Source organism: Antedon bifida, chromosome 4 (genome assembly GCF_963402885.1).
Source record: "Antedon bifida chromosome 4, ecAntBifi1.1, whole genome shotgun sequence".
Lineage (NCBI taxonomy): Eukaryota > Metazoa > Echinodermata > Crinoidea > Comatulida > Antedonidae > Antedon > Antedon bifida.
This window is the reverse complement of record NC_136229.1, coordinates 12081206-12098320: the sequence shown is the minus strand read 5'-3', so window position 1 is coordinate 12098320 and position 17115 is coordinate 12081206. Positions and strand designations below refer to the sequence as shown.

Genomic DNA, 17115 nt, shown 5'->3' with positions numbered 1-17115 from the left:
GTGGAAACTTTTAAAAAATGGGAGGATTTCGTAAAACTAACTAGAAAAGGATACATCTGGAAGCCGTCTCATAAAATATGCACTGAGCATTTTTGTATAGAAGATAACATAAACCGCACCGAAATACAAGAGATGGGAAAGAAGGGGAAAAAAATAAGATACCGTCTTCGTCCTGGCGCTTTCCCAACATTGAAATCGCCAGTAATAGAAGAGAATAGGGATGATACTGATAGCACGAAGCCAAAAAAGAAGATGCGGACCTGTTATCGGAGGCGAGAGGTCAATAGGGTAGGCATACCGTACTCAAATCACAAAACATTTTGTTTATCATAAATTGCCCAGATAGAATATTGGTATTTTACTAAAATATAATAACGAATAGAAACAATCTCCATTTAGGCCTAGGCCCTAATTTATGAATAGAAATATAATAATTGTGGATAGAAATAATCTCCGTGTAGGCCTAAACTTCTTCGTAGATGCATGACGGCTAGTTTAATAATAGCCCAGGACATACAGCCAAGTTTGGCACGTATACCACAATTGATGCAGACACCCATAAAGTAATCCACATTGAAGTGGTCCAAGTAAGTCGTCAAGTCAAATTTACTTCATCTTTATTGTACAGTAATACTTTACCTGTACTGTGCTTATAACAATGTTGGACATGCCACCTCCTAAATTATAACTTTTTAACTGAATTTGTTTTACAGAAAGATGAATGTTCGAATTCACCAGCAATGGAACTGGAGGGGCTGAAAAGAACATTGATGGTTTTAAAAGGTTACGGAGTTACAGTGGAAAGAATTGTTTCCGACAGACATAGTAGTGTAGCTGCCTACCTCAAAAATTCCATGCAGAATATAATACACTACTTTGATGTGTGGCATGTTGCTAAAGGCAAGTATTTAACTACTTCAATTCATCACCTTTGCTGAACCATCACTAATATGGTACATGATTAATATTATAAAATTATACACTAAACTGTTATCTCAGTACAGTAGTCCATTTAATTGCCAACAATCTTTAAACACAATATATTTTTTTTTTTAAATAAAAAGTGTGTATACTATTTGAAGATGTTTAATATGATCAAACTGCTTAGTTAAAGAAATATAAAATCTGTATTTTCTTAAATTGACATGCAGGTGTAAAAAAACAATGTCTGAAGGGTGGAAAGCTTAAAGACTGTGACCAGATAACAAAATGGATCAAATCTATTGTAACTATGATTTATTGGATTGCGTCAACTACACCCGAGACTAAAGATTTGAGTCACGACAAGGAACTAAGAGTCCAAAAATTTAAAAGCATATACAATCATGTTAGAGGGATACATGAACATGAAACTCCCTTGTATCCCAAATGCATGCATGGTGAACTGGAAGAACGGGATTACATTCTCCCAAGTAAGTATCTCATGTGTATAATTAAGTAGTAACCAATCTCAATCAAAGTAAAAATTGCACACTGACAAACGAACATTTTACAATTTTACAATGTTTACTGTAATGTCTAAACACATGATTTGTTATTATCTCGAATACAGGCTCTAAAGCTGAGGAAGTATTGTCAAAGATTCTGAATTCTTCATATCTTTTAAGATCAGTTCAACAGTTATCACCTACTATCCAGACATATTCTAACGAATCATTCCATCAAGTTATCAATCACTTCGCTCCAAAAATGCATCCATACCGTTTCAAGGGAATGATTGCAAGGTAGTATTATACATCTTCCCAAAACAAGCTAAAAAATGAAACAAAAAAAAATTACTCGAGTCATTGGAATGGTGAAAGACAAACAATTTTTTTACTATTTTCAGAACGTACATTGCTGCACTGCATTGTAATGAGAATGTCGGACGGTGCCAGCGAGAAAATAAAAAAGGCGAGAAAGAGTATTCACTGTGGTATTCTAGAGCCAAAAAAGACTGGGTGGCAAAAAAACATTTAGTTAACCCCACTTTTGGTAAGATTTATTTATTTATTTAAAAAATATAACATATATATGTTTTCTGTAATCAAAAAGTCTTATTATTATTTATTTGTTTTTCCTTTCAGAATACGCAATTAACGTCATTGAAATGGCAATGTACATGGCAAAAACAAATACAAAAGAACTATAATTACACACCAGAGATAATGTGTGACCCAGGCACAATTGCAGAGAAAATGCCAAAACCTGACAAAAATGAGTTTGTAGCCAAGTTACTAAGCAGATTCAAACCTACAACATAATGAATTTGAGTCTACCTTATCTATCCAATGGTGGATATTTGAACCCTGTGTAATTGTTGGCTTCATCTGGGAAAACATCTCGTATTTTTTTCATAACACAAGATGGCATTGGTATTCTTCGGTCCTTGCCAAGAAACCCCCAGCACCAACGTACAAATTGGCGGTATGCAGTATATCTGTATCGCCTGGAAAAATGTACAAACAAAAGAAAAATACATGTTATTGTGTTCAAATTATTTGTTTATTTGTCTTGTAAGATTCCTGTCATGTACATTCCTCCAGTTGGAAATTAATAGTAGATTGATATACATATGATATAATATATTTTTCTTTTTTATTAACTTTTACTCTGTACAGTACCTTTCTATTGCACCTTCCACCACATGTTCTTGGTATTGCGAGACATACTGCCAATACGCAATTTGTAGTGTTGCTGGGTTTAAAATTGCAGGTTCGAACCATGGGTGTGTTGTTACGCACCCAGTGTGCTGAGGTCCCTCCTTGTTTTTGTTGTTGATTTTTTCTACCTGTAACAAAATACAAAGAAAACACAAATTAATTTAAAGCCAAAAAATAGTTGGTCCGAGTCAGATTTAATGGGTTTTTGGTTATATTAAGCCATTTATTTTGTCTTTTTTTTTTTACTAAAACGGCCTACCGTACTATATTCGAAATTTGATTTTATATCTTCATTTTTCATGTTTTTGTGGGACAATGCAATTCTTTAATTTGTGTTTTTTCTGAAAATAATTAATTATTAAAAATTAATATTACCTGTTGGCAACAGTATCTATTCTCCCATGTTTCTTCTTCCACACAGTTTCCACATTCACACCTATTTAAACAAAATCATAGATTACACATTAATGTGGCTCATTGTTTCCTACTTTCGCAACGTGTATAGTAGAGCCCTAAATATATACAGTCGATAATTAATATGATTTGTGAAAGTGTAGTTGCAGTCATTTTAATGTACTTCCTAATTTAATTAATTATGCCTACATTTAGTCATTACATAATAACAGGTTGTACTAGCATACTATTTACTAGCCTAGGCCTACTGTACAAAATGCTAATAATAATATGGTGGACTGCCTCTCTGCTTAGCTAGCCTACCATACATACCTACTTACTAATCTATTCTGTAGTCTATTTTTTATATTCTAAAAGTATTCTCCTACCTAGCCTAATACTAATAGTAGGCCTGCTAATTATAATATAATAACTACAACTTACTAATGATAGTACTATCTAGCCAGGACTAGCCTAGGCTATATGAGCCTAGGCCTAGTAGTAGTAGAACTATTGAATATAGCCTAGGCCTCTAGCTCTATCTCTAATATAGCTAGGCCTAGTACTATAGTAGCAGGTGGACTATTAGTATAGTGTATTTATATACTCTACTACTAGGCCTAGGATAGGTTAGCTAGACAGGACAGGTAGGGAGGTTTATTTTCGCGTAGAGTACAAAGAGTGAAAAATCGAAAAGATGCGAAACAGCAGTAACTCCCAAAGTAGGTCTAAAAAAACCATGGGGTCCCATTACATCTCTCTTACTTATCGCTTACCATTCTCGACCTTGCCTAACATGCATGTTAGGTGGAAGCCCAAACCGTTCGAATTCCCTGGCCCGACGAGCGTCAGGAGGTAGGCCTAACCGATCGTCTGCTGCGGGCCTTTGCAATGGTGGTAGACGTGGGTCATTATCGAACGGTCTTAAATTGTCAGGATTTACTGGTAGTAAATCTTCTTCTATTTCTATATCCGCTACAAAATATTCCTCTTCACTATCCATTCCAAAATGATGATAAAAATAAACACTCCGCCGTCGATAGTGGAAACAAAATGGCGTCGGGGTTTCTCCGTAGCGATCGTGTAATTGACATTTTCACACATGCGCACTGTATCTACGTTTCTCCAGCCTCCCGGTGCAAAACGTTAGTCAATTTGCAGAAGATTGCCATAAGAACAGATTTTAAAACTCATTTTAAAAAATAATCGGTTGACAAACAAACAAAAATTGTTTTCGAAAACATTTAAAACATATTCATAAACAAAAATGTAAAGCGGATAAGCCAAAGCTGTAATAATATAGAGCCAATCTGCAAAAGTCTGTGAATGACGAATTCTCCTAATGCAAATTTTTCTTTTAGTGACGTCACAAAAAGATTTTTTGTCACCGATTAGAGGGGGACCCAGACGTCCATAATATTTAGCATAAAGGTCACTAACATGATTCTATGCGTACTTTCCGATAATGAAACTAACTCATTTTTTTTAACATTGTTTCATATCCATTTTAAGCTATTTTGTGCTCTTTGATGTTTTTTTGTGAAAAGTTTTTTCGAAAATCACAAAATGGTCTAAAACGTCTCCAAATGCGATTTGAAGCTATTCTGAACACTTTGATGTTTTTATGTTAACAAGTTTTTTCGAAAATCACAAAATGGTCTAAAACGTCTCCAAATGCGATTTGAAGCTATTCTGTACACTTTGATGTTTTTATGTTAACAAGTTTTTTCGAAAATCACCAAATGGTCTAAAACGTCTCCAAATGCGATTTGAAGCTATTCTGTACACTTTGGTGTTTTTGTGTTAAAAAGTTTTTTCGAAAATCACAAAATGGTCTAAAACGTCTCCAAATGCGATTTGAAGCTATTCTGTACACTTTGATGTTTGGTGTGAATAATTTTTGTCGAAATCCTCAAAATGGTCTAAAACGTTTTTAAATACGATATTAAGCTATTTTGTGCTCTTTGATGTTTTTTTGTGAAAAGTTTTTTCGAAAATCACAAAATGGTCTAAAACGTCTCCAAATGCGATTTGAAGCTATTCTGAACACTTTGATGTTTTTATGTTAACAAGTTTTTTCGAAAATCACAAAATGGTCTAAAACGTCTCCAAATACGATTTGAAGCTATTCTGTACACTTTGATGTTTTTATGTTAACAAGTTTTTTCGAAAATCACCAAATGGTCTAAAACGTCTCCAAATGCGATTTGAAGCTATTCTAAGCACTTTGGTGTTTTTGTGTTAAAAAGTTTTTTGCGAAAATCACAAAATGGTCTAAAACGTCTCCAAATGCGATTTGAAGCTATTCTGTACACTTTGATGTTTTGTGTGAAAAAATTTTGTCGAAATGCTCAAAATGGTCTAAAACGTTTTTAAATACGATATTAAGCTATTTTGTGCTCTTTGATGTTTTTGTGTGAAAAGTTTTATCGAAAATCACAAAATGGTCTAAAACGTCTCCAAATGCGATTTGAAGCTATTCTGTACACTTTGATGTTTTTATGTTAACAAGTTTTTTCGAAAATCACAAAATGGTCTAAAACGTCTCCAAATGCGATATGAAGCTATTCTGTACACTTTGATGTTTTTATGCTAACAACTTTTTTCGAAAATCACAAAATGGTCTAAAACGTCTCCAAATGCGATTTGAAGCTATTCTAAGCACTTTGGTGTTATTATGTTAACAAGTTTTTTCGAAAATCACAAAATGGTCTAAAACGTTTTTAAATACGATATTAAGCTATTTTGTGCTCTTTGATGTTTTTGTGTGAAAAGTTTTTTCGAAAATCACAAAATGGTCTAAAACGTCTCCAAATGCGATTTGAAGCTATTCTGTACACTTTGATGTTTTTATGTTAACAAGTTTTTTTGAAAATCACAAAATGGTCTAAAACGTCTCCAAATGCGATTTGAAGCTATTCTGTACACTTTGATGTTTTTATGTTAACAAGTTTTTTCGAAAATCACAAAATGGTCTAAAACGTCTCCAAATGCGATTTAGAGCTATTCTAAGCACTTTGGTGTTTTTATGTTAACAAGTTTTTTCGAAAATCACAAAATGGTCTAAAATGTCTCCAAATGCGATTTGAAGCTATTATTAGCACTTTGGTGTTTTTTTTGTTAACAAGTTTTTTTGAAAATCACAAAATGGTCTAAAACGTCTCCAAATGCGATTTGAAGCTATTCTGTACACTTTGATGTTTTGTGTGAAAAATTTTTTGTCGAAATGCTCAAAATTGTCTAAAACGTTTTTAAATACGATATTAAGCTATTTTGTGCTCTTTGATGTTTTTGTGTGAAAAGTTTTATCGAAATGCTCAAAATGGTCTAAAACGGTTTCTAATGCGATTTTAAGCACTTTTATGTTTTTGTGTAACCAAGTTCTTTCGAAAATCACAAATTGTCTAAAATGTCTCAAAATGCGATTTGAAGCTATTCTAAGCACTTTGGTGTTTTTATGTTAACAAGTTTTTTCGAAAATCACAAATTGGTCTAAAACGTCTCCAAATGCGATTTGAAGCTATTCTGTACACTTTGATGTTTTTATGTTAACAAGTTATTTCGAAAATCACAAAATGGTCTAAAACGTCTCCAAATGCGATTTGAAGCTATTCTAAGCACTTTGGTGTTTTTATGTTAACAAGTTTTTTCGAAAATCACAAAATGGTCTAAAACGTCTCCAAATACGATTTGAAGCTATTCGGTACACTTTGATGTTTTTGTGTGAAAAGTTTTTTCGAAAATCACAAAATGGTCTAAAACGTCTCCAAATGCGATTTAAAGCTATTCTAAGCACTTTGGTGTTTTTATGTTAACAAGTTTTTTCGAAAATCACAAAATGGTCTAAAATGTCTCCAAATGCGATTTGAAGCTATTCTTAGCACTTTGGTGTTTTTTTTGTTAACAAGTTTTTTTGAAAATCACAAAATGGTCTAAAACGTCTCCAAATGCGATTTGAAGCTATTCTGTACACTTTGATGTTTTGTGTGAAAAATTTTTTGTCGAAATGCTCAAAATTGAAAATCACAAAATGGTCTAAAACGTCTCAAAATGCGATTTGAAGCTATTCTAAGCACTTTGGTGTTTTTATGTTAACAAGTTCTTTCGAAAATCACAAATTGTCTAAAATGTCTCAAAATTCGATTTGAAGCTATTCTAAGCACTTTGGTGTTTTTATGTTAACAATTTTTTTCGAAAATCACAAATTGGTCTAAAACGTCTCCAAATGCGATTTGAAGCTATTCTGTACACTTTGATGTTTTTATGTTAACAAGTTATTTCGAAAATCACAAAATGGTCTAAAACGTCTTCAAATGCGATTTGAAGCTATTCTAAGCACTTTGGTGTTTTTATGTTAACAAGTTTTTTCGAAAATCACAAAAATGGTCTAAAACGTCTCCAAATACGATTTGAAGCTATTCGGTACACTTTGATGTTTTTGTGTGAAAAGTTTTTTCGAAAATCACAAAATGGTCTAAAACGTCTCCAAATGCGATTTGAAGCTATTCTGTACACTTTGATGTTTTTATGTTAACAAGTTTTTTCGAAAATCACAAAATGGTCTAAAACGTCTCCATATGCGATTTGAAGCTATTCTAAGCACTTTAGTGTTTTTATGTTAACAAGTTTTTTCGAAAATCACAAAATTGTCTAAAACGTCTCCAAATGCGATTTGAAGCTATTCTGTACACTTTGATATTTTTATGTTAACAATTTTTTTCGAAAGTCAGAAAATGGTCTAAAATGTCTCCAAATGCGATTTGAAGCTATTCTGAACACTTTGATGTTTTTATGTTAACAAGTTTTTTCGAAAATCACAAAATGGTCTAAAACGTCTCCAAATGCGATTTGAAGCTATTCTGAACACTTTGATGTTTTTGTGTTAAAAAGTTTTTTCGAAAATCACAAAATGGTCTAAAACGTCTCCAAATGCGATTTGAAGCTATTCTGTACACTTTGATGTTTTGTGTGAAAAATTTTTGTCGAAATGCTCAAAATGGTCTAAAACGTTGTTAAATACGATATTAAGCTATTTTGTTCTCTTTGATGTTTTTGTGTGAAAAGTTTTTTCGAAAATCACAAAATGGTCTAAAACGTCTCCAAATGCGATTTGAAGCTATTCTGTACACTTTGATGTTTTTATGTTAACAACTTTTTTCGAAAATCACAAAACGGTCTAAAACATCTCCAAATGCGATTTGAAGCTATTCTGTACACTTTGATGTTTTTATGTTAACAACTTTTTTCCAAAATCACAAAATGGTCTAATACGTCTCCAAATGCGATTTGAAGCTATTCTGTACACTTTGATGGTTTTATGTTAACAAGTTCGAAAATCACAAAATGGTCTAAAACATGTCCAAATGCGATTTGAAGCTATTCTGTACACTTTGATGTTTGGTGTGAATAATTTTTGTCGAAATCCTCAAAATGGTCTAAAACGTTTTTAAATACGATATTAAGCTATTTTGTGCTCTTTGATGTTTTTTTGTGAAAAGTTTTTTCGAAAATCACAAAATGGTCTAAAACGTCTCCAAATGCGATTTGAAGCTATTCTGAACACTTTGATGTTTTTATGTTAACAAGTTTTTTCGAAAATCACAAAATGGTCTAAAACGTCTCCAAATGCGATTTGAAGCTATTCTGTACACTTTGATGTTTTTATGTTAACAAGTTTTTTCGAAAATCACCAAATGGTCTAAAACGTCTCCAAATGCGATTTGAAGCTATTCTAAGCACTTTGGTGTTTTTGTGTTAACAAGTTTTTTCGAAAATCACAAAATGGTCTAAAACGTCTCCAAATGCGATTTGAAGCTATTCTGTACACTTTGATGTTTTTATGTTAACAAGTTTTTTCGAAAATCACCAAATGGTCTAAAACGTCTCCAAATGCGATTTGAAGCACTTTCGTGTTTTTGTGTAACCAAGTTTTTTCGAAAATCACAAAATGGTCTAAAATGTCTCAAAATGCGATTTGAAGCTATTCTAAGCACTTTGGTGTTTTTATGTTAACAATTTTTTTCGAAAATCAGAAAATGGTCGGAAACGTCTCCAAATGCGATTTGAAGCTATTCTGTACACTTTGATGTTTTTATGTTAACAACTTTTTCCGAAAATCACAAAATGGTCTAAAATGTCTTCAAATGCGATTTGAAGCTATTCTGTACACTTTGATGTTTTGTGTGAAAAATTTTTGTCGAAATGCTCAAAATGGTCTAAAACGTCTCGAAATGCGATTTGAAGCTATTCTAAGCACTTTGGTGTTTTTGTGTAACCAAGTTTTTTCGAAAATCACAAAATATTCTAAAATGTCTCAAAATGCCATTTGAAGCTATTCTAAGCACTTTGGTGTTTTTATGTTAACAAGTTTTTTCAAAAATCACAAAATGGTCAAAAACGTCTCCAAATGCAATTTGAAGCTATTCTGTACACTTTGGTGTTTTTATGTTAACAAGTTTTTTCGAAAATCACAAAATGGTCTAAAACGTCTCCAAATGGCATTTGAAGCTATTCTGTACACTTTGATGTTTTTATGTTAACAAGTTTTTTCGAAAAACACAAAATGGTTTAAAATGTCTCCAAATGCGATTTGAAGCTATTCTAAGCACTTTGGTGTTTTTATGTTAACAAGTTTTTTCGAAAATCACAAAATGGTCTAAAATGTCTCCAAATGCGATTTGAAGCTAATCTGTACACTTTGATGTTTTGTGTGAAAAATTTTTGTCGAAATGCTCAAAATGGTCTAAAACGTTTTTAAATACGATATTAAGCTATTTTGTGCTCCTTGATGTTTTTGTGTGAAAAGTTTATCGAAATCATCAAAATGGTCTAAAACGGATTCTAATGTGATTTTAAGCACTTTTATGTTTTTGTGTAACCAAGTATTTTCGAAAATCACAAAATGGTCTAAAACGTCTCCAAATGCGATTTGAAGTTATTCTAAGCACTTTGGTGTTTTTATGGTAACAAGTTTTTTCGAAAATCACAAAATGGTCTAAAACGTCTCTAAATGCGATTTGAAGCTATTCTGTACACTTTGATGTTTTTATGTTAACAAGTTTTTTCGAAAATCACAAAATGGTCTAAAACGTCTCAAAATGCGATTTGAAGCTATTCTGTACACTTTGAAGTTTTGTGTGAAAAATTTTTGTCGAAATACTCAAAATGGTCTAAAACGTTTTTAAATACGATATTAAGCTATTTTGTGCTCTTTGACGTTTTTGTGTGAAAAGTTTTTTCGAAAATCACAAAATGGTCTAAAACGTCTCCAAATGCGATTTGAAGCTACTCTGTACACTTTGATGTTTTTATTTTAACAAGTTTTTTCGAAAATCACAAAATGGTCTAAAACGTCTCCAAATGGCATTTGAAGCTATTCTAAGCACTTTGGTGTTTCTATGTTAACAAGTTTTTTTCGAAAATCACAAAATGGTCTAAAACGTCTCCAAATGCAATTTGAAGCTATTCTGTACACTTAGATGTTTTGTGTGAAAAATGTTTGTCGAAACTTTTCACACAAAAACATCAAAGAGCACAAAACAGCTTAATATCGTATTAAAAAACATTTTAAACCATTTTGAGCATTTCGGCAAACATTTTTCACACAAAACATCTAAGTGTACAGAATAGCTTGAATTCGCATTTGGAGATGTTTTAGACCATTTTGTGATTTTCGAAAAAACTTGTTAACATAAAAACACCAAAGTGTACAAAATAGCTTCAAATTGCATTAGGAGACTTTTTAGACCATTTTGTGATTTTTGAAAAAAACTTGTTAACATAAAAGCATCAAAGTGTACAGAATAGCTTCAAATCGCATTTGGAGACGTTTTAGACAATTTTGTGATTTTCGAAAAAACTTGGTTACACAAAAACATAAAAGTTCTTAAAATCAAATTAGAAACCGTTTTAGACCATTTTGAGCATTTCGATAAAACTTTTCACACAAAAATATCAAAGAGCACAAAATAGCTTAATATCGTATTTAAAAACGTTTTAGACCACTTTGAGCATTTCGACAAAAATTTTTCACACAAAACATCAAAGTGTACAGAATAGCTTCAAATCGCATTTGGAGACGTTTGAGACCATTTTCTGATTTTCGAAAAAAATTGTTAACATAAAAACATCAAAGTGTACAGAATATCTTCAAATCGCATTTGGAGACATTTTAGACCATTTTGTGATTTTCGAAAAAAGTTGTTAACATAAAAACATCAAAGAGCACAAAATAGCTTAATATCGTATTTAAAAACGTTTTAGACCATTTTGAGCATCGACAAACATTTTCACACAAAATATCAAAGTGTACAGAATAGCTTCAAATCGCATTTGGAGACGTTTTTGACCATTTTGTGATTTTCGAAAAAACTTGTTAACATAAAAACATCAAAGTGTACAGAATAGCTTCAAATCGCATTTGGAGACGTTTTAGACCATTTTGTGATTTTCGAAAAAACTTGTTAACATAAAAACATCAAAGTGTACAAATCGCATTTGGAGACGTTTTAGACCATTTTGTGATTTTCGAAAAAACTTGGTTACACAAAAACATAAAAGTTCTTAAAATCACATTAGAAACCGTTTTAGACCATTTTGAGCATTTCGATAAAACTTTTCACACAAAAACATCAAAGAGCACAAAATAGCTTAATATCGTATTTAAAAACGTTTTAGACCACTTTGAGCATTTCGACAAACATTTTTCACACAAAACATCTAAGTGTACAGAATAGCTTCAAATCGCATTTGGAGACGTTTTAGACCATTTTGTGATTTTCGAAAAAACTTGTTAACATAAAAACACCAAAGTGCTTAGAATAGCTTCAATTCGCATTTTTGAGACGTTTTAGACCATTTTGTGATTTTCGAAAAAACTTGGTTCCACAAAAACATCAAAGTGCTTAAAATCACATTAGAAACCGTTTTAGACAATTTTGAGCATTTCGATAAAACTTTTCATACAAAAACATCAAAGAGCACAAAATAGCTTAATTTCGTATTTAAAAACGTTTTAGACCATTTTGAGCATTTCGAAAAACATTTTTCACACAAAACATCTAAGTGTACAGAATAGCTTCAAATCGCATTTGGAGAAGTTTTAGACCATTTGGAGATTTTCGAAAAAACTTGTTAACATAAAAACACCAAAGTGCTAAGAATAGCTTCAAATCGCATTTGGAGACGTTTTAGACCATTTTGTGATTTTCGAAAAAACTTGGTTACACAAAAACATAAAAGTTCTTAAAATCACATTAGAAACCGTTTTAGACCATTTTGAGCATTTCGATAAAACTTTTCACACAAAAACATCAAAGAGCACAAAATAGCTTAATATCGTATTTAAAAACGTTTTAGACCACTTTGAGTATTTCGACAAACATTTTTCACACAAAACATCTAAGTGTACAGAATAGCTTCAAATCGCATTTGGAGACGTTTTAGACCATTTTGTGATTTTCGAAAAAACTTGTTAACATAAAAACACCAAAGTGCTTAGAATAGCTTCAATTCGCATTTTTGAGACGTTTTAGACCATTTTGTGATTTTCGAAAAAACTTGGTTCCACAAAAACATCAAAGTGCTTAAAATCACATTAGAAACCGTTTAGACAATTTTGAGCATTTCGATAAAACTTTTCATACAAAAACATCAAAGAGCACAAAATAGCTTAATATCGTATTTAAAAACGTTTTAGACCATTTTGAGCATTTCGAAAAACATTTTTCACACAAAACATCTAAGTGTACAGAATAGCTTCAAATCGCATTTGGAGAAGTTTTAGACCATTTGGAGATTTTCGAAAAAACTTGTTAACATAAAAACACCAAAGTGCTAAGAATAGCTTCAAATGCCATTTGGAGACGTTTTAGACCATTTTGTGATTTTCAAAAAAACTTGTTAACATAAAAACATCAAAGTGTACAGATTAACTTCAAATCGCATTTGGAGACGTTTTAGACCATTATGTGATTTTTGAAAAAACTTGTTAACATAAAAAAACCAAAGTGTTTAGAATAGCTTCAAATCGCTTTTGGAGACGTTTTAGACCATTTTGTGATTTTCGAAAAAACTTGTTAACATAAAAACATCAAAGTGTACAGAATAGTTTCAAATCGCATTTGGAGACGTTTTATACCATTTTGTGATTTTCGAAAAAACTTGTTAACATAAAAACATCAAAGTGTACAGAATAGCTTCAAATCGCATTTGGAGACGTTTTAGACCATTTTGTGATTTTCGAAAAAACTTGTTAACATAAAAACACCAAAGTGCTTAGAATAGCTTCAAATCGTATATGGAGACGTTTTAGACCATTTTGTGATTTTCGAAAAAACTTTTCACACAAAAACATCAAAGAGCACAAAATAGCTTAATATCGTATTTAAAAACGTTTTAGACCATTTTGAGCATTTCGACATAACTTGTTAACATAAAAACATCAAAGTGTACAAATCGCATTTGGAGACGTTTTAGACCATTTTGTGATTTTCGAAAAAACTTGATTACACAAAAACATAAAAGTTCTTAAAATCACATTAGAAACCGTTTTAGACAATTTTGAGCATTTCAAAAAAACTTTTCACACAAAAACATCAAAGAGCACAAAATAGCTTAATATCGTTAACATAAAAACACCAAAGTGCTAAGAATAGCTTCAAATGCCATTTGGAGACGTTTTAGACCATTTTGTGATTTTCAAAAAAACTTGTTAACATAAAAAAACCAAAGTGTTTAGAATAGCTTCAAATCGCTTTTCGAAAAAAACTTGTTAACATAAAAACATCAAAGTGTACAGAATAGTTTCAAATCGCATTTGGAGACGTTTTATACCATTTTGTGTATTTCGAAAAAACTTGTTAACATAAAAACATCAAAGTGTACAGAATAGCTTCAAATCGCATTTGGAGACGTTTTAGACCATTTTGTGATTTTCGAAAAAACTTGTTAAAAAAAAAACACCAAAGTGCTAAGAATAGCTTCAAATGCCATTTGGAGACGTTTTAGACCATTATGTGATTTTCAAAAAAACTTGTTAAAATAAAAACACCAAAGTGCTTAGAATAGCTTCAAATCGCATTTGGAGACGTTTTAGACCATTTTGTGATTTTCGAAAAAAGTTAACATAAAAACATCAAAGTGTACAGAATAGTTTCAAATCGCATTTGGAGACGTTTTAGACCATTTTGTGATTTTCGAAAAAACTTGTTAACATAAAAACACCAAAGTGTACAGAATAGCTTCAAATCACATTTGGAGACGTTTTAGACCATTTTGTGATTTTCGAAAAAAACTTGTTAACATAAAAGCATCAAAGTGTACAGAATAGCTTCAAATCGCATTTGGAGACGTTTTAGACAATTTTGTGATTTTCGAAAAAACTTGGTTCCACAAAAACATCAAAGTGCTTAAAATGACATTAGAAACCGTTTTAGACCATTTTGAGCATTTCGATAAAACTTTTCACACAAAAACATCAAAGAGCACAAAATAGCTTAATATCGTATTTAAAAACGTTTGAGACAATTTTGAGCATTTCGACAAAAATTTTTCACACAAAACATCAAAGTGTACAGAATAGCTTGAAATCGCATTTGGAGACGTTTTAGACCATTTTCTGATTTTCGAAAAAAATTGTTAACATAAAAACATCAAAGTGTTCAGAATATCTTCAAATCGCATTTGGAGACATTTTAGACCATTTTGTGATTTTCGAAAAAAGTTGTTAACATAAAAACATCGAAGAGCACAAAATAGCTTAATATCGTATTTAAAAACGTTTTAGACCATTTTGAGCATCGACAAACATTTTCACACAAAACATCAAAGTGTACAGAATAGCTTCAAATCGCATTTGGAGACGTTTTAGACCATTTTGTGATTTTCGAAAAAACTTGTTAATTAACATAAAAACATCAAAGTGTACAGAATAGCTTCAAATCGCATTTGGAGACGTTTTAGACCATTTTGTGATTTTCGAAAAAACTTGGTTACACAAAAACATAAAAGTTCTTAAAATCACATTAGAATCCGTTTTAGACCATTTTGAGCATTTCGATAAAACTTTTCACACAAAAACATCAAAGAGCACAAAATAGCTTAATATCGTATTTAAAAACGTTTTAGACCACTTTGAGCATTTCGACAAACATTTTTCACACAAAACATCTAAGTGTACAGAATAGCTTCAAATCGCATTTGGAGACGTTTTAGACCATTTTGTGATTTTCGAAAAAACTTGTTAACATAAAAACACCAAAGTGCTTAGAATAGCTTCAATTCGCATTTTTGAGACGTTTTAGACCATTTTGTGATTTTCGAAAAAACTTGGTTCCACAAAAACATCAAAGTGCTTAAAATCACATTAGAAACCGTTTTAGACAATTTTGAGCATTTCGATAAAACTTTTCATACAAAAACATCAAAGAGCACAAAATAGCTTAATATCGTATTTAAAAACGTTTTAGACCATTTTGAGCATTTCGAAAAACATTTTTCACACAAAACATCTAAGTGTACAGAATAGCTTCAAATCGCATTTGGAGAAGTTTTAGACCATTTGGAGATTTTCGAAAAAACTTGTTAACATAAAAACACCAAAGTGCTAAGAATAGCTTCAAATGCCATTTGGAGACGTTTTAGACCATTTTGTGATTTTCAAAAAAACCTGTTAACATAAAAACATCAAAGTGTACAGATTAACTTCAAATCGTATTTGGAGACGTTTTAGACCATTATGTGATTTTTGAAAAAACTTGTTAACATAAAAAAAACCAAAGTGTTTAGAATAGCTTCAAATCGCTTTTGGAGACGTTTTAGACCATTTTGTGATTTTCGAAAAAACTTGTTAACATAAAAACATCAAAGTGTACAGAATAGTTTCAAATCGCATTTGGAGACGTTTTATACCATTTTGTGATTTTCGAAAAAACTTGTTAACATAAAAACATCAAAGTGTACAGAATAGCTTCAAATCGCATTTGGAGACGTTTTAGACCATTTTGTGATTTTCGAAAAAACTTGTTAACATAAAAACACCAAAGTGCTTAGAATAGCTTCAAATCGCATATGGAGACGTTTTAGACCATTTTGTGATTTTCGAAAAAACTTTTCACACAAAAACATCAAAGAGCACAAAATAGCTTAATATCGTATTTAAAAACGTTTTAGACCATTTTGAGCATTTCGACAAAACTTGTTAACATAAAAACATCAAAGTGCTAAGAATAGCTTCAAATGCCATTTGGAGACGTTTTAGACCATTATGTGATTTTCAAAAAAACTTGTTAAAATAAAAACACCAAAGTGCTTAGAATAGCTTCAAATCGCATTTGGAGACGTTTTAGACCATTTTGTGATTTTCGAAAAAAGTTAACATAAAAACATCAAAGTGTACAGAATAGTTTCAAATCGCATTTGGAGACGTTTTAGACCATTTTGTGATTTTCGAAAAAACTTGTTAACATAAAAACACCAAAGTGTACAGAATAGCTTCAAATCACATTTGGAGACGTTTTAGACCATTTTGTGATTTTCGAAAAAAACTTGTTAACATAAAAGCATCAAAGTGTACAGAATAGCTTCAAATCGCATTTGGAGACGTTTTAGACAATTTTGTGATTTTCGAAAAAACTTGGTTCCACAAAAACATCAAAGTGCTTAAAATGACATTAGAAACCGTTTTAGACCATTTTGAGCATTTCGATAAAACTTTTCACACAAAAACATCAAAGAGCACAAAATAGCTTAATATCGTATTTAAAAACGTTTGAGACAATTTTGAGCATTTCGACAAAAATTTTTCACACAAAACATCAAAGTGTACAGAATAGCTTGAAATCGCATTTGGAGACGTTTTAGACCATTTTCTGATTTTCGAAAAAAATTGTTAACATAAAAACATCAAAGTGTTCAGAATATCTTCAAATCGCATTTTGAGACATTTTAGACCATTTTGTGATTTTCGAAAAAAGTTGTTAACATAAAAACATCGAAGAGCACAAAATAGCTTAATATCGTATTTAAAAACGTTTTAGACCATTTTGAGCATCGACAAACATTTTCACACAAAACATCAAAG

General features: G+C 31.3%; 1 protein-coding gene across 1 annotated transcript; it reads right to left on the bottom strand.

Moving 5' to 3' along the window:
- Positions 1–1029: 1029 nt before the first annotated feature.
- LOC144840087 (P2X purinoceptor 7-like) lies at positions 1030–4074 on the bottom strand. Its single transcript, XM_078695752.1, has 5 exons — positions 3812–4074; positions 3018–3078; positions 2604–2770; positions 2259–2428; positions 1030–1752 (listed from the first exon to the last, which is right to left on the bottom strand). Exons 1-4 carry the CDS (start codon positions 4036–4038, stop codon positions 2260–2262), a joined length of 624 nt encoding a protein of 207 aa, XP_078551878.1. The 5' UTR covers positions 4039–4074; the 3' UTR covers positions 1030–1752; position 2259.
- Between the last annotated feature and the right edge of the window lie 13041 nt (positions 4075–17115).

Coding starts and splice junctions, on each gene's coding strand:
- LOC144840087 (XM_078695752.1), bottom strand. CDS start 4,038: ATGGATAGTGAAGAGGAATATTTTGTAGCGGATATAGAAATAGAAGAA. Junction 3,079..3,811: donor GTTAGGCAAGGTCGAGAATG/GTAAGCGATAAG, acceptor TTGTTTAAATAG/GTGTGAATGTGGAAACTGTG. Junction 2,771..3,017: donor ATAGATACTGTTGCCAACAG/GTAATATTAATT, acceptor ATTTTGTTACAG/GTAGAAAAAATCAACAACAA.